General features: G+C 29.8%; 2 protein-coding genes across 2 annotated transcripts; one reads left to right on the top strand and one right to left on the bottom strand.

Annotated features, from left to right (window-relative positions):
* Nucleotides 1-13,327: 13,327 nt before the first annotated feature.
* On the top strand, nt 13,328-18,669 carry LOC133682461 (WPP domain-associated protein-like). The gene is made up of 4 exons (XM_062105804.1): nt 13,328-16,386; nt 16,725-16,851; nt 17,651-17,752; nt 18,223-18,669. Exons 1-4 carry the CDS (start codon nt 14,219-14,221, stop codon nt 18,358-18,360), a joined length of 2,535 nt encoding a protein of 844 aa, XP_061961788.1. The 5' UTR covers nt 13,328-14,218; the 3' UTR covers nt 18,361-18,669.
* Nucleotides 18,670-19,063: 394 nt separating this feature from the next.
* On the bottom strand, nt 19,064-22,697 carry LOC133682464 (uncharacterized). Its single transcript, XM_062105810.1, has 7 exons — nt 22,278-22,697; nt 21,381-21,528; nt 20,883-21,074; nt 20,541-20,669; nt 20,088-20,257; nt 19,669-19,799; nt 19,064-19,304 (listed from the first exon to the last, which is right to left on the bottom strand). Exons 1-7 carry the CDS (start codon nt 22,516-22,518, stop codon nt 19,227-19,229), a joined length of 1,089 nt encoding a protein of 362 aa, XP_061961794.1. The 5' UTR covers nt 22,519-22,697; the 3' UTR covers nt 19,064-19,226.
* Between the last annotated feature and the right edge of the window lie 1,302 nt (nt 22,698-23,999).

Raw genomic sequence — 23,999 nt, 5'->3', positions numbered from 1 at the left:
TACAGAAAAGGACGATGTCAAAAATTTAAATACCAAATATGGATTATGTCTATTATTTCTTTTGGTAACCCAGACGTAATTCTTTTTTTTAGGGACAAACGTCAATATTTTAGACGAGTCTTCTATTTTTTAGGGACTATGTCATTTTTGACGTGTCTCCTATGAATATTGTCTGTCGACACGTCTCTTTTATTTACAGAAAAAGAACCGATGTCAAAAGTTTAAATACTAAATATGAATTATGTCCATTATTATTTCTTTTGGTAACTCAGACGCAACTCTCCTTTCTAGGGTTAAAACATCAATATTTTAGATGAGTCTCCTAGTTTTAGGGACTGATGTCATTTTTAACGTGTCTCCTAATTTTAGAGACCGACGTTAACCATTTTTTTTTTAAAATTGCAAACAAGTTCAAAATATAATAGCATTTGAATTAAATAAAAAACACACAAGTAAGGGTTACCTTTCTCTTGAAATGATGTTTTAAGGGTGGTGTCTACCTTCTCTTAATCATAACTAACCCCGTACTTGAATCTCTGGACCAATGTCTAATTTGAGATTTCTAGTTCCCTCAAATTATTAGATGGCGACTCCAATAAAATCTTTCTTTTTTCCAATTAAGAAAAAATCTTTTTTGTTAAATAAATAAAAAGTTAAAGCCGTCACCCGATGTCGTGTATCGACAGTCACCATGAATTCATGGGCATCTTTGAATACTCTAGTTTGATATCACTACTTGGAGAAAGTTCCATACTGCTTTGGCTTTTATTTTTTATCCATCTATATAGAAGAAAAAAAATTGTTTTGTTAGTTAAAATATTTTTGTTTATTTCGCAATGAGCACTATAATAATTGCATTTTAAATTTAAATTTTGTAGAATTTTTATTTATTTTGCATAAAAAACTCATCTTATCAATATCAATGGTGTATCTATGGTGTTATGATATTGAAGAAAGGGACCCACGGTCTTGAAACTTGGAAACGTTAGCAATGTTAAGTCATTGGATGAATTCAAGTTAATTATTTTTATTAAATTGGTATTATTTGGAGTTAATTCAGTTAAGTTTAGATAAAGATTAGCTAATCAATCACGTTATTAATCAAATTTTATTAAATCAATTTTGCAATTATAATATAATTGATTAAAATCCAAAACAAGTTTAAAAATAGAAAATAAAAGAATGCAAGTTTGCAATTATTGCGTAAATACAAGTAAATTATTTTTATTAAATTAACACGGTTATTTTTTTTATAAGAAATTTATTAGTGCATAAATTGCTGGCGTGACAATATTGAAGGCATTGAAAGCTTGTGGTTGCATATTAGGTGGAGCAATTAATGAGTAATAAAAATACGTGAATGTACTTTTTCATCTATTAAATTTTGTGTGAGACGGATACGATAGATCTATGAATCTTAGCTTTGACGATTAATCAGATACAAAAGAATTGGGTTTAATAGTTATATCATACCTGAAAAATATAATATGATTTATAATTATTGTTAATTAAAAATTATGAACATAATTAAATTATATACCACATAATTATAAATTAATAATAAATGAATAAATAAATTAGTTTCTGATTCGTAAAAAGAATTGAAGCTGACATTATTATCATGCTCTAAACAACAACCGAAAAAATCTTTGATACTGTTAATTTTTGAGACAAGTATCAAAAAATAACCTACAAAAATAATTAATAAAGATTTTAATTTATTTTAATGAGTTTTGAAGTAGAATAATTATTTTTAAATTTTAATGCTTATATTTTTTGTTGATTTTTTAAAGCTTTTTAGAGTTTTGATATTCAAAATAAAGTATAATGAGATTAATATATAGTTTAGTTGTCAAATAACTTATTTATGTTGTTTAGAGTTTTACATGGTGTATAAATTAAAAATAAGAGTAACCTGTATTTTATATTGCATTTTATAAAATAGTCAATTTTTATGAATTAGAAATTTTCTTTTCAAAATTTTTATTAATAGTAGTCTTTTTATTAATCAGATGAAGAATTTACTTACTTTCTTACTTTTTTATATATATATATATTACAATGTCAATATTGTATCAAGGATGCCAGACCCAGATCCAAATGCCTTAGGGTCTGGCATCCCAAATAGTTATTAAACTCAAACAAACAACAAATAAAGAGAGGACAATAATACATTTTAGTTGTCACAGAAGAAAAAAAAAAAAGAAAAAACTCAAACACTCGATCACCAGCGACAACTAACCATGATACATCTACACGCACTACTTCATATGAAAAAGGGCACAACTTTGCATCTAGTGATGCGATGGATGGATAAATTTGACCACTGAAAAGTGTCTCGCGCACCTCTTTAGGACGCGGGTGCCGCTCACTTATTGAGATGTGTAAAACATGCAATAACAACTTTTTAATTAAAAAAATATAAAATATAATATGAAAATACTAATACACCTAATGATCATCTTAATTATATAAAATACTCATATCAAAATATCCCAAAAATAAAAAAAAAGTTTGATCTTTTCTAAAGTTAAATTCATTGTTTATAATTAGCTAGGTACACAATCGTTAAAAGTCACCAAGAATTTTGGGCATCTTTGGATACTTTAGTTTGATATTACTACTGGCATATCAGATTTAAGAGTATTGTATTTAACAATCATCTCAGATCTGGAAAACATAATATAATTTATAATTATTTTTAATTAAAAATTATGAATAAAATTATATGCCACATAATTATAAATTAATAATTAATTAATTAATTAATTAATTTCTGATTCATAAAAAGAATTGAAACAGACATTACTATTATACTTTAAACAGCAACCAAGAAAGTTTTTGATACTATCAATTTCCATGAGACAAAGAATTCAATTTATTTTAATGAGTTTTGAAGTAGAATTTTCTTTTCAAAAATTTTATTAATATTAGTCTTTTTATTAAATGATGAGTTAAATTTACTTACTTTCTTACTTTTATATATATATATATATATATATATATATATATTACAATATCAATATTGTATCAAGGATACCAGACCCAGATGCCTTAGGGGGCATTATACATGATTATTAAGCCCAAACAAACAACAAACAAAGAGAGGACAATAGTATATTTTAGTTGTCAGGAGAGAGAAAGGAAAGAAAAAACTTAAACACTCGATCACTAGCGACAATCCAACCATGATATATCTACACGCGCTACTTTACGTGGAAGAGGGTATGGCTGTGCATCTAGTGATGCGATGGATGGACAGATTCAGCCACTGAAAAGTGTCTCACGTGCCTTCTTAATGGCACGGGCACCACCCACTCATTGAGGCATGTGGAACAGACGCTAGCAGCTTTTTGATTAAAAAAAATATAAAATGTAACATCAAAATACTAAGACGTCTCATAGTCCTTTTAATTACATAAAATATCCATATCAAAATATCCCCAAAAGTAAAACATTTTTTTATATCTTTTCTAAAGTTAAAATCATTGTTTATAATTAGGTACACAATCGTTAAAACTTAAAAGTCACCAAGAATTTATGGGCATCTTTGGATACTCTAGTTTGATAATACTACTTGGAGAAATTCCGTACTGATGTGGCTTTTATTTTTTATCCATCTAAGGAAAAAAAAATTGTTTTGTTAGTTAAATTTTTTTGTTTATTTTGTAATGAGCATTATAATACTTACATTTTAAATTTTAATTTTGTATAATTTTTATTTATTTTACATACAAAAACTCATCTTATAATAATTTTAATCAATCATATATTTTTTTAATTTATTTTTAAAAACCAAAATGTCAGATGCACACTTAATATCAATGGTGACGGTCTTGAAACTTGGAAACGTTAGCAATGTTAAGTCATTGGATGAATTCAAGTTAATTATTTTTATTAAATTGGTATTGCTTCATTATTTTAAATAAGGATTTTGGAGTTAATTTAGTTAAATTTAGATATAAATATAGATTAGCTAATCAATCAGTTCATCAATTAAATTTTATTAAATTAATGTACTTTTTACTTAACTTAAAATTCCATTCAAATTAGGTTTTAGATCATACATTTCTTGGATTAACCCATTAAATTGTTTCTATATAATATAGTTGATTAAAATCCAAAACAAGTTTAAAAATAGAAAATAAAACAATGCAATTAGCGTGCTTTCAATGATCTTAACATAGGATGAGGATCAATTGATGAGATGTTGTGGTGAAACTCTCCTTTCAAATTAGACGTGTTCATAGTTTGGCTTGAAAAAATATACTTGATTCAATGGTTATCAATCAATTTGCGAGTTATTATTGCGAAATTATTTTTATTAAAATAACACGTACTGTTTTTTTTTTATAAGAAATTTCTTGAAGTTAACATGGTTGGATTTGAATAGAGGTTGAGTGTCTTGAGAAAATCAGTAAAGTCCTGATCGACTCAATTAAATTTTATTAATTCAAAATATTTTTAAAATAAATTTAAAATTTTAATTTTATTTAATATCCTGTTTATTTGCTGGAAAATAATTTTTTTTTGGAAAGTAAATTTCAGGAAAGTAAATTATTTTCCGATGTTCGGTAGAGTAATGAAAAATAAGTTGGAAAAAACTTTTCAGTGGTTGGTTATATCATGGAAAATGAGCTGGAAAATAACTTATTGATATTTTATTTTTTTCAAGTTTATTAAAATAATGAGGAACAAATCTTACAAATTAAAAAGTTGAATGAGAATAAAATTGACAAAAAATATAATTTCATAAATTATCTCAAATAAAATAAATAATAATCAAAATAATAGAGATTAAATCTAAAAAATTAAAAAATTAAAAGATGAAGAAATTAAAATAATAATAATAATTAATATTTCATAAAGTATTTAAAATAAAATAAGTAAAAATAAAAAGATGAGGACCAAATTTGATAGATAAAAAATTTCAATTAAAAAATAATAAGGGGAAAACAAATAACAATTATAAAAATGAGGACCAAAGTTAATATAAAAATTAAATTCTAAGGGATGAAATTGAAAAGAAAATATTCAAAACAGAATATATATAGCAATCAAAAGTTTGAAGATCAAATTTGATATAATCAACAAATAATATGATATTTTTAAAATTTTTATAAATTCTGAAAAATATTTTCCACCTAAAATAAAAAAAAAACACTTTCTTAAAACCAAATCAAATCAAATTATTCTTTTTTAATAACAAATAAATACATAAAAATTTAAAAATACTTTTTCAGAAACTACTTTCAGAAATAAACACCCATAAGTTTCAGACAATAAATCTTATGGATCCCGCTGAGAGCCGTACACGTTTTAATAACTATGAGCAGAGTAAAAACAGGGCATCAGAAGATCGAAGACATTGAAAGCTAGGAGTAGCAAATTAGGTATAGAAAATTAAAGAGTAATAAAAAGAAGTGGCTGTACTTTTTTTGATCAATTATTAAATCTTGTTTCCTCTCTCTAAATTAAATAATATCCATGCGAGCATCAATCATCGTCGCTTTCTTTTGAGTGTGATTTTCAAAACGTGTGCTTTCATATGCTTCAAGCTTTTCTTCTCGAGCTTGAATCAATAGATAAGTAGGAAACATTAATTAATAGATATTTAATAGGAATATAGAGACAAATGAGATATATTTTCTTGTTTTAAAATTATAGAAATTCAATTTAAAATCATTTGAAAAATATATTTATTTTTATTTCTTTAATCAAACACACGAACTTAAGAACAACAATTTTAAAACTTAATTAAAATCATTGAATGGCTTCTTGCATGCATAGATTCTATGTCGAGAACTCATTCAACTCGACACACTTACTCTAAAAATATTTTAGAGCACTCTATTACTTGAAAAAAGAGAGTCAATACATATAATATAATAGATGAAAACCCAAAAAAAAAAAGGTTTAAAAATAGAAAATAAAAGAATGTAATTATGCTTTCATTGATCTTAACATGGGATGAGGAATCCATTGATGAGATGTTATGATCGAACTCTCCTTTCAAATTATGAGAAGGAATTTCTCATATTGGGTTCTACCCCCAACTAATTCTAATAGCATTCAATCCAACAGCCTGCAAACCTTAAGGCCCATCTTCTTGTGCAAAATAACCTATGCCATGGAATGAACACGATCATGACTCTGGAAGGAGCCTAAAGCTTACGTGAATTTTGGGTAGGACAGTACTGGCTTTATGTTTTCAAGAGTATTTTTTATTTAAATAATATATATATATATATATATATATATATATATATATATATATATATATATATATGTTATCCTAGCTATCTTCTTCTATTACAGTTGGAGAGTTTAACCTATTGTTGATTTAATTTGGAGGTTTTTTTTCTTGAAAAGAAAATCTCAACATTCACAAGATGCTTTTGCTTTCTCTTTATAAAAGCATGGGATTCTCCATTAAAATCTTACATGCCCATTAAGCTTTTCTCAAAAGCTTTAGTAAAAGGGCTACAGTGCAATGTTGAAGAGAGAACGGGGCCGAGGTTCCCCATGCCCAGACTCGACTTCATGATCAACAAAGGAGTAGCTCGTGGGACCTAACAGGAAGAACTAGCTTTATTTGAGACTCTTTTGTGCCTTTTTCCTTAGCCAATCCATGTAAATTAGAGCATAGATAAGCTTTCATAGTACAAATCTTTTTCTTTAACCCCATTATCGAACCAGCTTTACTTGACCCTCATGGATTCCATGAAAAATTACACGCAAGTGTCACTCTCCGATTTGAAGGATCGATTTAACACACAGTCTTTTACTTTCGCAATGGAAGTTTTTCATTGGATCCAGGAAAGGGCCTAGATTTTCCACGATTTTTGCTTTGATTAGGTCTTATTAAATGACAAAATCTTGACGAAAAAGAAGAGAAAGAAACTGCACTAGTGGCCGTCATCAACGTGATGACACCATTCTTGACCCTCTCTAGCTATGTGTGGTGGTCAAGTAGATGGAAAACATAAAGAAACAGCGAAATTGTTCTTATTTGCCTACAAATATTCAATATATGACTGAGTTATAAGTAACACTGTGGATATTTGAAAGCTCTTTGTATTTCAATACATTTACATCAAAATAAAGCTCGAAAAATCTCTGCAAATAAAGCAGATAAGATATGAATATATCATCTCATGGTGAGACGGTAACGAGACTGGGAATCTAAGAGTAATGGCTGAAATATTTCTTGTTGGACCTTTGAACCAAATCCTTAAAGCATAATAATGAAGAAAAGTTGTGAAGAGGGACGCAAGTGTTTCCTTCAAGATTAAGTGATCGGTAACTCTTTTTTCCTGTTACCTCCCAACAAAATAAGGTTATCTTTCCTTCTTCAATCCTTTCTTTTTTTTTGCTGCTTTTGATCCCGACTTAGAGTACTGAGATAAGAAATCGTCTCAGAAAAGGAGAGGATAGAGAGGTTTATTAATGTTAATAAGTTTTCATTCAATAAAAAGAAAAATTTTATGCGGTGATTTTTATTTTAAAATTGCATGAGATTCTAGATATCATAAAGTTTTTTTTTTCAGTTTGGATTGAATTTTTTTTTAACTATTTTTTAGGTTTTTAGGGTTATTAAGTGATTTAGAAGGGGTTTAATGGTTTTTTTTAGTAAAAAATAATTGAAAATAAGTTTTTAAATCCAAGAAAAATCTTCCTTTATTTTTTTGTCACCATGATAGTGACTAAGTTTTGGGCAGATAGATAATTAACCTGTGCTGACTCGAATTAATCTAATATATTATTGTCATAATATTTTTTAATAAAAAAATATCATCTTGAAATTTTATATAATAAATACACAGTAATTATATTTATTTCACATTAATATTTTTTTCAACAACATAGCGCAGAACATTATCCTAGTGATTGCTAAATAAACAAGTGATTCTGGTTAGTTGGATTTTGTGCTTTGTAAGATTATTTGTCAAAAAAATATTTGTACTTCTTGGTACAAGCAATGGATGTTAAGTTAATAATGCATAAAAAAAATACAACAAATTAATTATTCCAATATTGTCCAAGCATAAAACTATAGTAGTATTCCGTATGTGTTGGTCAAGGAGATGGAAAACGTATAGAACCATTGCTTTCTTTTTCTACAAAATATGGACAAATATTCATGGATATCAAACCTTCGTCCACTACCTACCCAATCTTAATACTTTGGCAATACAACATCATGAGTTAGACGAGGTAACATAAGTTTACCTAAAATAATAAAAAAAAAATATATTTCATAAGTTTACCTAAATCAACAAGTTACTATTAATTTGTTAAAATAATTACACATATTAAATATGCTAGCATTTTTTTTAGATTATTCTATTTCAATTTTTTTTATCATTAGTATTATGAACGAGATGTATTTATATTTATTATATTTTATTCGCCTTTCTTTTATTTAAAAATTGTTTTCATAAAAAACAATATGTACACAAGTTTAAAAATTCTAAGGTATTTAATAAAAATAAAATATATTTATATATTTTTTAGTACAATTCTTATTATATCTAAAAAAAAAATAGAATTTAACCAAATATTATTTAGTTGCTTTAAATATTTATAAATACAATGTAATAAAATTATCAAATACTACTTTTATCTCATGACATGCTATATATCAAATAGCACAACATAATATAACACAATAACTATAATACATCATGGTGTAAAGAGTAACGTAAAGTGAAATTCTTAGCATTGTTTCATTCCTATAAAGAGTCACGCAAATTTGTGCATTAAAGGTTACCAATAGGTTTTTGGAATGATCAAGCCTCAAAACAAATAATTCTTGTGATTATCGTTGTCAATTCATAGTTAGCATATAAAAATAATAATGCTAAAGATATTTAATTTTGTATAATACATATTGATAAACCTAGATTTAACTAGTCTACAAAACCTGGTGATCAAAAAATCTACAATCTAAGGCAACATGTCTAGACCCAACACTGTGGAAAACGGCTAGGAAAAGAGCTCGACTTCCTTAGACTCAACTATATTTTTTTTATCATACTCTCCCCACACCCCTATATGTATAAAAACTTTTTCAAAGGCCTGTTATTTTTCTATCGCATTAATATAATCTAGGCTCTCCTCTCCACTAAAAAACAAGATTTATAAACTATAAATACTTTATAAATCCTTCAAGTTTGAGGTTTATATTCTCAATTTTTTAAACACATGTATTTTCAAAGTCTATTTCTTTAAAATATCATTGTACTTTTTCTCTAACAAAATACTTACTTAAATATCTGAAAATTCCTAAATTTACAAAAAAAAATAACATGTTTGCAGGTATCAGTCACCTTGACCTACTAGCTTTTCACTAGTAGATTAAAATTGATGGTTTTTAATTTAAATATTGTAGATTTAACTATTGTTATTACTTCATAAAATAAATAATACTTTATATAAAATATTTTTTATTATGCTATTAAACCATCTACAATTCCATTACGTACAAAATTCATTCGACAAGAATTACAGTTTCTATTATTTTTTGAGCGTGCAATAAAATTAGATAAAATATTATTAGAAATAAAATTGATTTGATATTACAGTGCGAGTGAATTTAATTCACTCTACACTAGTTTTTCGGGAAAAAAAAATTATTTACATGACAATGCGAGTAAATTTAATTCACTCTAAACTAGTTTTTTTTAAAATACAAAAACTAAACACACTGAAATGAAAAAAAAAAAAGTTCACTCGAACAGTGCAAGTGAATTGCAACACAATATTGAGTTATTGAAATCTCATGATTTAGAACGCGTGTTTAACGAGATATCTCAGATTAACTCGACTCTAATTACTATTATTATAAGTTTATCTTACTAACTTAAAATTGATTAAAAATTGATTAAAACTGATTTTTTATAAGTGTTTTTTATTTTATTTCAACACAATATGCCAAAAATGCAGGTTTCAAAGCTAGTGTTTGCTAAATAAAAATGTGATTATGGTTGGTTGGATTTGGTGCTTCTTAAGATTATTTTTTTTAAAATATTGTTTACTTCTTGGTACAAGCAATGGGATGTTAAATTAATAATTCATTAGAAAAATACAGCTAATTAATTATTCCAATGTCCAAACATATTTATATATAGTAGCATTCTTGACCCCACTGCCTCAATGCTCTCTAAGTCAAGTAAATAGAAAACATAAAGTTGTTTTTCTTTTTCTACAAAATTTGGACAAATATTTAAAATTATTAAATTTATCTGGTTATTTAATACTCTAGTCACAAATTAGATGAGTTAACCCGAGTTAACACACATTAATAAAAATTAGATTTTTAAAAATATATAATAAGTTTTTTAAAAATATTTTTTTAAAAAAAACTAACTAACTAGATTTGACATGATTATTTTTTTATCTAATTTAATTTAAAAATTTAATCATAAAATAAAATTTTAAATGAACAAGTCACTAAGTTGATTTATCGAGATGGACATGCTAAGACTTTGAATATTTGAAAGCTATTTATATTTCAATATATTTATATCAAGATGAAGCTTAAAAAAAGAATCTGTCAAATAAGATATGAATATATTATCTCATCTTGAGAAAGCAACTAGAATTAAAATTTAATTTAATTTACAATTCAACCCTCAGCATGTTACTAAATTGATTTATTAAAACTCACCTCATAATAACTATCTAGTAGATAATTTAATGCTAAGAATTTGGGATCAAGGAGTTTACTTTCCTGTGGTCTCAAATTCAAATCTCGTGGTTGCTAATATGATAACTTCTAGAGGCTTATATGGTTGTTAATTTCAAGACTTGTTGGATTAGTCGAAGTGCACGTAAGCTGATATAGACATCTATATTAATCAAAAAAAAAAAAACTCCGCTCATAACACACTACGAATATTTGAAAGATCTTTGTATATCAGTACATTTATATCAAAATAAAGCTTGAAAAAATCTCTGCAGATAAAGCTAATAAGATATGAATATATCATCTAATTGTGAGACAATAACGAGACTGGAAATCTAAAGATTTATGGCCGAAATATTTCTTGTTGGACCTTTGAACCACATCCTTAAAGCATAATGAATAAAAGTTGTGAAGAGGGACATAAGTGTTCCCTTATAGGTTAAGTAATTGGTATCTTCTTCTTCTTTTTTCCTCTTACCCTCCAACAAAATCAAGTATTTTTTTTTTTTACATTGAAGAGTCTATTATTTTTATATTTTAAAAATATTTAAAAAAAATTAATTTTTTTTATTTTTCTTGCTTTAAATTAATTTTTTTTGATATTTTCAAATTATTTTGATGTACTAATATGAAAATTTTAATTTTTTTCCTGTTACCCTCCAACAAAATAAAGTGATTTTTTTTAGTTCAAGAGTATTTTTTTTGTATTTGAAAAAAAAATTTATCTTTTATTTTTTTACTTTAAATTAAATTTTTTATGTTTTTAAATTATTTTAATATATTGATATAAAAAAATAAAAAATAAATTTAATATATTTCTAAACTAAAAATATTTTAAAAAATAATTATTATTACATTCTTAAACATAGTTTTATTGTTCTCTACCTTCTAACTGTTCTACAAACAATTAAATAAAAGTATTAGCATATGCTTTTAACCAAAAGTACAGCAACAGAGTTTTAATTAAAATAATAACTTTCTCCATTAATTTTAAAAATAATTACACATTAAATATGCTAGCATTTTTTTAGATGATTCTTTTTTCATTTTTTATCATTAATATTAATATATATATATAGTACAATTATTATCAGTCATTTTATATCTCAAAAGTATAATAATAGAGTTTAACTCTTTCCATTTTTATTTTGAGGTCCCAATTGTAAATTCCAAGAGGGGTGAAGTGGGAATTTAATACTTGAGGAAATGTATATCTCAATGAACTAAGAAAATACCTTTTTTTTTTATATATGAATTATTTTGACTCGGATAAGTTTATATGGGCATTATAAGATTTTTCATATCGACAAACTTTAGAATATGCATAAAGTAACTATCTATATTTATTCAGGAGAGACAGAAGAGAGAGAAAAAAAATTTAACATTGTTGGAATTATTTTTATTTTTTATTATAGATGTCCAAGTTAGTTGATGCATATATCAATTAATACCATGAGTCTTGAAGTTAACGATAATATAAATCTCTAATAACTCTGAAGTTTATAAAACTCGATTCCGTAATCTTTAAAAAATAAACTTAAAATATGATTAGTTAAACTGAATAATTCTTATTATTATGCTACGTATTGACCTTTGGTTTTTTAACAACGCAGGGCAACATTGTCATTAACTTCTCATACATTATTATAAATGCTATTAAATACAATAATATGTATTAATTATATGAAAAGGATTTAAGTTGCTAAAATTACGAAGCACGGAAGAGGAAAAGGCTCTCTCCACTCTTTCAAATGATTGCCAATCAAATAAGTTAAATATAATAATTTATGTCCTTCCAAAAAAAAACTTAGATCAAAGCTAGCTCATGCCAAGTAAATATCAAGGCAACTATAAGAAATATCACATGAAGTGGAGAGTTACCCTTTGCTCATTTATATAATAATTTCCTTAACATAAAGTATATTTTTATCCATCAAGATTCAATCTTTTTCAACTCAAGCTCTGGATAATTATTCTTTTAATATTTCTTTCCTTGAAAAAACCTATATATCTTTACAAATCAAGTCTATAAAATTTCAATCATATAAAATTTGAGATCAAGGAGTTTGCTTCTTATGTGATTTTAAATTCAAACCCTATAATTGATAATATAATGGCAACTGGAGACTTACATGATCGTAAACTTTAAGGCTTATGACATTAGTTAAGGTGCGTACAAGCTGGCTAAAATATCCACATTAATAATAATAATAATAAAAAGTCTATAAAATTGCGCTTAGTTATTGTTTTATAATAAAATCAACAAATATAAAAATAATAGATACAAACGTTAGAGGGATAAAGACTCTAGACTGTTTTGGAGTCCATTTTTATCATTTTAAAACTTGAGATACAAGAAAATATGCCATTTATGTCTTTATCACTTCCATCTTTTTTATTTTAAAACAATATCCAACATAATTTGATATATAATTAAATCACTGAAAACTATTTATACATATAACAAAAGAATAGATAAGAACCGAAATCAAACTGCCTTTAATTTTTTTTAATTATGAGAACACACATTCACACCAAAAATAAAAATACAAAAATTTATATTTAATATTTTTTCTCAAAAATAAAAAAGGGCAGCTGGTGTAATTAACAAATGTAATATAAGAAAGGTTGATATTGCTATGGCTTTTCCACTCCCGCTCTCACCAAAACGATCCCTTCTTCCATCTCTCTCGCTCCACTTATTTTCTTACATCAACAAAAACAAAGACAAAAACCCTAATAAACACACTGACAACAAACTTAAGAGAGACAAAAGGAGTGAAAGACACAGCCTTTCTGCGGTAGCAGCCTCTATTTTTTCGACAAGGATTTCAATACCTATCTTGGGTTTCTGTTTTTCAAGAAACAGGAAAGTTTTTTTTCACATTTTTTCTTATGATTTGTAGTGTTAATTAAGCTCAAGTGAAGTTTGTTTTCAGCATGGTTTACTTGCTCGTCTTGCATGGTAGTTGAGAAAATGGAACGAAATAGAATGAAAAGTTTGAGCCTTTAAGTTCTTTAAGTACTAATTTTTTTTCACTTGAATTGTTAATTAAGCTTAAGCAAGGTGGTTTTAGCTTGGGATTTAGTTCGGTTAGTCTTAGCTTAATTTTAATGAACTGGGTTTTGAAGCTTTTTGGTTTTGTTGCCGCTAAGGCAGAAAATATATTATTTTTATCTGTGTACATTTAGTTGTAGAAAGCTCAGTTTCTGCTGGGTTGTGTTTTGTTTTGTTTTCTGGGTTATTGTTAAATGAAGCACTTTAAGGCTTTTAGCTTCAAAACTCTTTTTATTTATTTTTATATTTTATCTGAAATAAATTGAGTAAATATAGCATTTTGGTATTGGCATGTTAATTGTATGAAAGTGGAATTTTCTGGGTTGTGTATTCTCTCACTTTTCTTTTGTTGAACTGCAAAATTTTGCAGGGTTTTTGTGTTTGCAATGAGTTCTTTAATGAGTTCGAGTTGTTTATTGGCGTTAATGGGTAGTTCAGTTTGAGATTTGATGGTGTTTAGTTGAGAGTGAATGGGGAGTGAAGAGGTTTTGGGGAGTTCAGCGGTTATCATGGATCCTACTATCAGCCCATGCAATGGTAGTATGGTTCAGCTTATGGATGATGGCGAGGAGAATGAGAATCTGGGTGTTGATCTTCTTAATGATTTGGATTTGTATTTGGAGGATATTAAGGATAGGTTGACCATTTCAAGAGTGGTGAGTGATTCAGTCATTAAGGGTATAGTGTCTGCAGTTGAACAAGAGGCAGCCCGGAAGATTGCTGAGAAAGAATTGGAGTTGACTAGACTGAAGAAAGGATTACATCTTTACATTGTGGGTTCAGATGATGGATCTGTGTGTTCGGGGATGCGCCAAGAGCAAAGAAATAGAAAAAATGAACTTTACTCAGATAATTTTGTGGAGCATGATAGATTACAAGAATCTTTGAGAAACCTTAAAATTGATGTTACAGGGCAGCTTACAAATCTCAAGAAAGAAATTCATAAGGTTAAAGGGTCCTATTCTATGGGGAGGAATTCATCTTCTGAAATTGTGGGGTTGGGTGGTATTCTTCTGGAAACGGTGCCTGATAAATGGAGTGATGTGGACAAAATGGTTGATGGTCTAGGAACTACTCTGGACTCTTTCTGCGAACATGCAGAAGATATGGTTCATTTTCCCAAGTCATTATTCTTTGAGTGGCAGCAGGAGAGGGAGTTTCAAGCAGAAATTGAAGGGCTGGTGATCAAGAATTCTCTCCAAGAAGAGCTTGAACAACAGAGATTGTGTGATCAAAATACTCAGTTCTACAGTAACGGAAGTGCAAGTTGGCTTGAAAAGGTGAAAGAGCTTTCAAGTTTACGTCAGGAATTGGATGCTATTGCCAAGTCACTTTCTGTACCTGAAAGTGGGCAGCTGATTTCTCATGGTTCCTTGGAGCACCGGAAGTCTTCAGGTCATCATTTTTCAAATGGAAATCATGACGAGTCAATAATTACTATGCCAGAAAATTTGGAAGCTGCTGAGCTGCTAAAGGACAAGAACAAGGAAGAATTGTTTCATTATCTCAAGACTGAGATGACTAAAATGAAGAGAGACCACGAGTCAAAAGTGCAAAAGATAACTGAAGAGCTATTCGCCTTAAAAGGGGCGTACTTGAAAGAAAGGGGATCTACTTTGCCAGGGAGGAAGGATAAGGATCTTGACACACTGAGGAAAAAGATCCCTGAAGTCATTCTGAAATTGGACAACATTCTCATTGAAAATGAGAAAGTGCCTGCAATGAGCGACAGTGCAGAGAGTCTTGACACTTTGAAGGACAGACTAGAATCACTCCGAATAGAAAACTGTGAACTACAGGGCTTGCTTGCACAAAAAGAAGAAGAAATAAAGCTCCTTTCCTCACAAGTTTCTGATGCTGCTGAGAAAACGTTGCAACATTCTTGGACTGAGGTAAACTTGTTCAGAATGATCACAAATCTTAAAAGCTCAATAGAAGATGCACATATTGAAGCTACAATCAGTGAACATCTATATAAATTACTTCTCAAGGAATTCATGGGCCAGATCAAATGCTTCAGTAAAGAATCAGACCTGGAGTACAATAGTATGGAGGGAAGTTCTGAAAACATTTTCAGAGAGGCAGCTCAAAATGTGAAACCTGCTAGCAAGTTGGAAATTGAAGATTCAGATATGGAGTCCATTATTATGCAAGGGGTGTTGGAAATTGGTCTTCAAGAGGCCTTCAAGGAAGCTGAGGAGAAACTTAGTAGCTTGAACCTGAAATATATTGATGAGAATGAAGCTCGATTGTCACTTGAAAGGGAAGCCATGGAAAAATTGGAGCAAGAGATACACTTAATAACAGCAACAATTAAAGAAAAGGGCAAACTAGTGCAGGAATCAGTAGATGAATTGGAAAAAGAGAAGGAGAATTTTGAGTTGGTTTCTCAAGAGCTTGACAGTTTAAAGGCGCAGACAAATCAGCAGGGTCTTTTAACAGAGAACTTGAGGGAAACTGCTGAAGAGAGAAGCAGGCTACTTGCTGCTTCTCAAGAGAAGCTATCATTGGTTGAAGCAAGAGAAAGGGAGCACAGGGAGGAGCTGGCTTCAACTATTGTTCTTGTCAATGGATTGTCAAGAGCAGTCACTGATTTTGAAAGCAGAGCCACAAAAGAAATCGAAAGGAAAAGCTTGAGGTACTTGCTCATTGCCTTCTTTTTTATATAAAAGTTATGTGATTTCCCATGGTTGGTCCTGTTTTTTAAAATGGTAACCTTAAATGCTTAAGCCTACACTGCACCCATGAATACTCATCATAATATAAATGATCCTGGTGCTTATGTTATGCGTGTGAGAAATGGTATGCCCCCATTCTATTATATTACCTGATTTTTCATATCATTAATCTATAATGCTTGAAAGAGTTGAGGATTATGATGCTGTTGAGGATGATGTTTTTACTGAAAATTGTTGTGGAGCAGAGTAAGTTTATTGATAAGAAACTAGCCATAATAATATGTGGCATTTGTTGCAGGTTGGAAAACCTGAATTCACAATTTGGTTCTCTTATTCAGAAGGTTAGTATACTTAAAAGAACAGGGTTTCTGTACAAGAAGAACTTGGAAAGTAGATGTTCTGACCTTCAAAAGGCTGAAGCTGAGGTATGCCCTTGAATCCACACTTTTTGAAGACTTTTCATATATTTTAGTGGCCTGCCATCTTCTTATAATAACTTGCACTGTACAGAAGAAGTATTAGGAAGTAAACTGATGGTTGGTTTGTATCTTTTTGCATAGACTATACTGACTGTTTGGAGATGAATTCCAAGAACTTAAACGGTGGCATATATCACATAAGTAGAACTACTATGTTATTTCATTATTTGAGGAAGTTGCTACTGCATCTCATTGTATATTTCAGATTTTCTAATCAATAGCATGTCTCACAATAATAATATGTACTGTCACTATGGCATGTTTTTTATTTTTTTTCCTGGAATGGTCTTCTTGGCTCATAGATGTCTGGATACAGTTTTCGTGCTATATTCTAAAACTATAAAATTTGTAGGATAGATGTTAATGCAGTGGCTTAATGGATAGGGATGGCTTGATTCACATCCTCATTGGCACTATAGAACCATTAGGGACTTTGAGAAGTAATAAAAAGAATTGGAACCCTAGAAATCGTTTTCCTTACGGAAGTATTTTGGAATTTAGAGGGGGGGTTATACTCTCGATGCTACTTGACCAAGATTATCTGCCATTTAGGTTGGTGGAGCTTTTTATTTCAAAAGGAGAAATTTTCAGTGAACAAATTATATTTTTGTAAATTTGGGTAATCTTCGTAGTGACCCCAGGTTCATTTAATCCTACTTCATGAAAATGTACACACATGAACTTGAAAGAATGTGTATTTTCATTTTTCTTAATTAGTTTATTAGATTGTTTCTTTGAATTTCAGGTTGATCTTTTAGGTGATAAGGTGGAAAATCTTCAACGTCTTCTTGAAAAGATATACATAGCACTGGATCATTATTCTCTGATATTGAAACATTATCCTGGAGTAAGATGCTCTTCTCTTCTTCCACCGACACTTCTTTGATGTATTTGGAATTAATTTGTGTTTGCTTGCTTTCATTTTACCTCATGGTTGCGTGATTGCATTTGATTCTTTCTTGAAGTTGTGAAGTGGAATAATCCTGGCACAGAGTTCATCACTTCATGTTGTTTTTTGACACTGCATACAAGGAAATGTTACGAATTTCCTGATCTTGAATGAATCTCATTCAGGCTTCAACCATTCAAAATTTTCAATTTTAATTATATATATAAAAAAATTAATAAAACAAGAAGGTAAATAGATTCTAACACAAAATAAATTGATTATTGAACATTTGCACATCAATTGTGGCAAAAATTTAAAATTATGTGTTTTTCATGGTTAAGCATTACTGATATTGTAATAAACTCCATCAATACCCTTGAGACATTTCTATTTTGATTCATCTATTCTAACCCTTCACTACATTGCAGATTACTGAGATTCTAAAGCTAATTAGAAGAGAATTGAATGGAGAATCTATGACTGCTTACACACATGACCCTGCAAGCTCCTTGCAAAGCAATGCCTTTGGTTCCAATGCAAAGAAATTTGAAGATAAAAGAGTGTGATGCCAAACAGTTGCAGCAAGAGGGGCCAGACACTTGAGGGAACTTTTTTTTTTGCGACAGTATGGTCCCACATCCCTGGTTCTGAACCGCCTGTCTCGGTGAACCACAAGATGGTTCTGTGATAGACAGTTTTTTGTTCTCACTCCCCTGCCCGCATAGATTATAGTATTTTTGTAATCAAAGAATAAGGCTCCTTTTGTCTCTAGAAGTCCTCTTATAGCTCTTTTATATTTGGCTGTTTTTTATGTATTGAATTTATTCCATGTTTCATACCATAGGCTTACATGTTAATGTATAGTTATTTCTGCAGTCAGTGAATCATTTGCCAGGCGTATTTCAACTCTTCCTGAGACACGTTAGCTTTTATCCAAGAAGAAAAGAATTCTCTCGCAAGCAAATAAAAAGTGATTCCTATTCAAAACTAGTAAAATTGATGAGCAATTTCCATGCAAGGTAATCAATATGCTGGTGGGATAAGATGAATTGGTGTGCAACACAAACGTGAATTATGTGCAACATCGGCCATTACGGGCCAATCTCCACAGGAGAGGTATTTAGCAAGATCAAACAATAGAACATGCGTATTAAGCATTCACCAACTTTTAATTTAGCTATTTTGTAATTTGTAAATAGATCTGATTGAGTAAAAGAGAAATATGCTTCCAAATCATGTGGAAACTAAGAGTAATGAACGGCCAAAGTATATCATGACCAAGTAGCTGATTTTCATTTCTTTTCACTATCTTGATAAAACATTTTCGGCAGAATGCACATAAGAATTTCACAGAAGAAAATTTATTTTCTAGAAATCTTCCTGTATAGAGCTGTACAGTCAGTCGAACATTCAGCACCCTAAAACAAACCGGTCAGCTATGGCAGTTCTCTGTTGATTCTTTCATCAATAAATTCCAGGCCAGCAAAGCTGCCCCGACAGCTGGTTCCACCTGAAGATTCAAAATAGGAAAAAGCTTTTGTCATGCTACTCCAATTAAGGAATAATGTAGATTAGACCACCGTTCATTTGCTTGCACGATGACTAATACCTTCATGCCAACAAACTGTGTTTTGAATTTAAGTACTATTAAGTCCTAGGGTTTTCCTAATCCCCTTATCTGGTTTATAGTTTAAAAGTTACAATGTTACTCTCAAATTGTAATCACTGAATCAATTGCAATGTGGTTCAATGCATTCAGATTTAACAATGGGAATGGATGAAACTTGGAAAAAAATGAAAGCAAAGCCTGAAATCAGCTTTGCAGTTTGTCGAGGAATAAAGGCATCAAGAGGGAAAGGTGAATTGATGCTAACCTGTGGTCTAATAGGATGAGCCCCAGGAAACTGCTCCTGAATACACTTCACAACTTCTTTCCCAATATCCCAAGTCCTGTTAGCTTCAAGAACACCACCAACCATCACAACAGGGAAAAAACCATTTCCATCTGCAAGAAAAAAAAGTGTATTTAAGAAGGTGAAGGTCATGAAATAAAAGGAAAAAAGAAGAAGCCAACAAACAGACTTTGCTAGACAGCCTGTTGAAAATTGCGTTCTCATTATTGTTAGAACAGTTTATATGGAATATATCACATCTTACAATAAAGGCTAAAGAACATCACAGCTTGGACTATAGTTCAGGCATCCAGAGTTCATAAAAGTCATCTGCCCGTGTTAAAATTTATAAGAAAACGTTGTTTATCTTAAGCAACATTTTGAATAAGCACAATAGGCACCTTCACCACACAAACTAAGTCTTTGAACAACAGCCTTCACACTTAGAGCCAAGTCCTGGACTGCATCAACTAATATCTTAGTTGCAACTTGATCGCAAGCTTCAGCACAAGATACCACTTCTGGAACGAGAGCTGCAATGCGTGCCCAAGATGGATCAGCATAAGTCCACCTAAAACGGCAGTGAAAAGATAGGCATCAGTCGAACCAATGATATTCAGGATGCTTTAGAGGAGTAGGATATCTCTTATAGCCATTTCAATAAATGCTAAATATCATGTGCTTCGAACCATTTGTTGGTTAAAGAAGTGGAAAGGGAACAGAAAATACACAGGACACAAAAAGAAAACACTCACTGTGAGGTATACTTAGATTTAACATTTCAAAGCTCAAAGCTCAAACCAACAACTGAATGCAAAAAAGATAATCAGAGTCAAGAGCATTAAAAGAGATACCCAATAAGTTCATCTGGAGATGAAAGACAGAGTGCCTTTAAAATCTTATTTGTTAGCAGTGTCTGTGGACCACGACCATCATGAGCCCTTATTACTGCAGTTAGTGCCTTTGCAGCAATTCCATAGCCACTGCAATTAACACATAGTACTACAAAAATTATAAGATAAAACTTACTGATATTAAAAGCCATTAGAAAGAAGAAGCACCATTGTCATTTTCAGAATACAAAGTAATTAACATTCAAACTATTGATTATTTAGGAAGTAACAAGGAAAGTGAACTCATACATCCTGACTGCATTAGGCAAAGAACTAACAACGCATCAAATGTGCAGCACATACCTCCCCCAATCACCTAGGACAGGTCCTGCACCTGAAGCTCGTGCTTCTCTGCCATCTTCAGCAAATCCATAAGAAATGCACCCTGTACCAGCAATTAAAACACAGCCATGAAGCTTTCCCATGGTCCCACTTGCGAGAGCAGCAACAGCATCATTCTGAACATACAACTTCACATGGCTAGGGGATATTTCTCTGTAAAAATAGTCATCTGATTCAGAACAAGTTATCCAGGAATAATGCATTGTTATAAGCAAGGAAAAGGAAAATAAGAAGCAGATAGTAATTGTGGTGGGAATCTATAGCCATGAACAGGAAAGGGGGAACGGTCCTACTAAAAACACGTCAAGAAATGCAACAAGATAGTAAATTTAAGATTTCAATGAACAACAATAAGTTCTCATACGACATGGAAAAAAGATAGAATTCATGTTCAATTTCCACAGGTCAGGTCACTTCACAGGAAATAAAAAAAGTGCTAGGCAATATCCAGGTGAGAACCTCAGCCACTTTAGTATCCTTTCTTGATCAGTTGGATGGTTAACACCAGAAACGCCTAAACAAACAGCATGAACGGTGGACCAATTGAAACCTGATTTTGAAAGGGCTTCAGCCATAACCTCTTCTAACGTGTCCCTGGCAGCAGTTTCTGTAGGATATGATACATGAACAGTAACTAAAAGACAAAAATAATGACATGATGTTTTGCCTTGTATGGTATTTTGAATTTTCAACATTGACAATATGAGAGAGAGGAGAGAGAGAGGAGAGCTGATATAATATTTAGTATTCAACAATGATATAAAGAACAGAAAAGGATATGGCATAAGCCTAATTAACAATATATTATCATTCATACTATATTAAGTGAAGCAGATGGTTTATCAGAAAATATTCATTATTAAGGTCTGTAAATGAGCTGACACATAGAAAAGCATAAACATTATTCATTAGAAATCCAAAAAGCTACCAACTTATGAAGTTCAAATAAGCATCCAATCAGAAGGAAAAGCATACTTTTTGGTACCAAAAAATCAGCTCCCATTTGTAAAACTCAAAGCAATTAAGAAATTAAGAACTCAAATTTTAATAGCAGATCTCCTAAGATTATCAGCTGGAGGTCTAATTCCATATTTTTATTTTACAAAGTACAGAACTTTGAGTCAGATTAAATGGAAACGAGCCAAAACTCAACCAAATTCCTATCTGGGTCAGTTCAAATCACAACAATTCACCAAAAATCAATAACCTAATGATCACCATAATCAAAATTCAAAAACACCTCACATAAAAAACAACCACAGATTCAAAATTTAACTAAAACACCAATCAATAAACCCACCATTCAAAAAACACCAAATGATCAAAAGGGTCACCAAAAAACGAAAAAGAGATTACCTCCAACACTGTTATGATTGGAGCAACCAGAAACAGCACGTCCAAGGACAAGGAGAGGCTTAGGGAGGGTATTCGAGGAAGGAAAGAAAGGAATACAGACACAAACAGTTGAAGTAGCGCCACCATCAATCCCCAAAATGACTCCATTACCAGACCCATCTCCATTCTCACCATGATCATGATCTTCAACTTGTTTTTCATGGACATTTAAATCTCCATTGCTCTCCCCGTAATTATTCATCTTTAATACACCAAAATATCACTCTCAGCTTCTGTCTCTCTCTTTGTAGTAGAGGATTGAAAAATAAAAAACCAAAAAAGCGATGAAGGGATAGAAATTCAAATAAGAGTACGATGGTTTTGTTCAAAAAGATAAGAGACTTTGAAAGTAAGAATGTTTGGTACGAGGAAAAAGTAAATTGTTAAGCAGATGATGTTTTAAAATGTGGTAGTTGATACTTTTAAAATGTTTTTTTAAAATATATTAAAATAAAATTTTATATTTTATAAAAATATTTTTTATATTATACATATAATAAATTATGTGGGGGATGTTACTGTTCCCCACACACAAAACACTATGGATTACAACAGTAATCCACAGATATTCTTCTTTTTCTTTTTTTTTACTTTTCCTTTTTTTTGTTTTTTTTTTATTTTTTTGTTCAACTTTCTTATTTTTTCTTATTTTTTCATTTATTTTTTTTTCAAAATTATTTTTGTTGATTTTACCTTTTAAATATTGACCTGGTTAAAATTTTTGTTTTGTAATTTTTTTCTTTAAAATACTATAGATTGCTGTGATGTTTTTCCACTTAGTTTTTCTATTTTATTTCTTTATTTTTTAAAATTATATTTGTCGATTTTTTTTAATATTAGCGAAAGCATTGTATCTTTCCTCACAAAACACTGTAAATTACTACAAATCATTTTGTTCGGTCTCTAAGTTTTGGATCATCAACACAACTTTTTTTTTCGTCATGAAATATTTGCTCCATCATGTCTTTAATTTCTATTACTTATCTAGCGCTGGTTCACAATTATAACACTATCAAATACATTTATTTTATAAGCTCGCGGCAGCGCGCGGGCATGTCATCTCGTTAGAATATTAAAACAAATCAAAAATATAAAAAATAATTAAATTTAAATAAAAAAAAATTAAATTTCTATATAATGTTGCTTACTAGTGCGCTCACTGAATGCCCCACACACACTATAAAAACAAAAAACCAAAATAAAAGTATGAATAATTTTAAAATGTTATCATTAATAATGAATGAGTTGTGAAATTGCAACAAGCTATGTTTTGTTTTCTTGGGTTTTCTAGTTTAAATAAAAATATTTTCAAAAAAATTATTTTAACTTAATAATTTAAATTATTATATAAAATATCAAAATATAATTTATATTATTTTTTAATATATTTAAAATAGCTATAAATTTTCCATTTCTCGTTGCATTGACTAAAGAAACAAAATGATAATAAAATAATTAGCCATTGAACATAATTAAACCAATTCAGTTATTTCCTTCTTTTTATACTAAAACACATGAAAATCACTTCATAGTTCAATCAAACCCAATGTGCTTCGACTAAAGCATTTGTTCGAGGTACAAAACCATAAGCTTATCTTCTGTGGACTGGATTTTTGTGTTACTTGTTGGCCTTAGTGGATGGATTGTAGATGGGCCTTAACTCCCTTTAGGGCTTGACACCCT

Source organism: Populus nigra, chromosome 1 (genome assembly GCF_951802175.1).
Source record: "Populus nigra chromosome 1, ddPopNigr1.1, whole genome shotgun sequence".
NCBI classification, from domain to species: domain Eukaryota; kingdom Viridiplantae; phylum Streptophyta; class Magnoliopsida; order Malpighiales; family Salicaceae; genus Populus; species Populus nigra.
The sequence above is the reverse complement of the archived record's forward strand: the minus strand, read 5'-3'. Positions and strand labels throughout refer to the sequence as shown.

What these genes read in the sequence shown, in the direction of transcription:
- LOC133682461 (XM_062105804.1), top strand. Translation starts at nt 14,219, where the DNA reads ATGGGGAGTGAAGAGGTTTTGGGGAGTTCAGCGGTTATCATGGATCCT. An exon ending in TTCAAAAGGCTGAAGCTGAG is followed by an intron (nt 16,852 to 17,650) that starts GTATGCCCTTGA and finishes TTTGAATTTCAG; the next exon opens with GTTGATCTTTTAGGTGATAA. An exon ending in TATTGAAACATTATCCTGGA is followed by an intron (nt 17,753 to 18,222) that starts GTAAGATGCTCT and finishes ACTACATTGCAG; the next exon opens with ATTACTGAGATTCTAAAGCT.
- LOC133682464 (XM_062105810.1), bottom strand. Translation starts at nt 22,518, where the DNA reads ATGAATAATTACGGGGAGAGCAATGGAGATTTAAATGTCCATGAAAAA. An exon ending in CAATCATAACAGTGTTGGAG is followed by an intron (nt 21,529 to 22,277) that starts GTAATCTCTTTT and finishes CATATCCTACAG; the next exon opens with AAACTGCTGCCAGGGACACG. An exon ending in AGGATACTAAAGTGGCTGAG is followed by an intron (nt 21,075 to 21,380) that starts GTTCTCACCTGG and finishes CTATTTTTACAG; the next exon opens with AGAAATATCCCCTAGCCATG.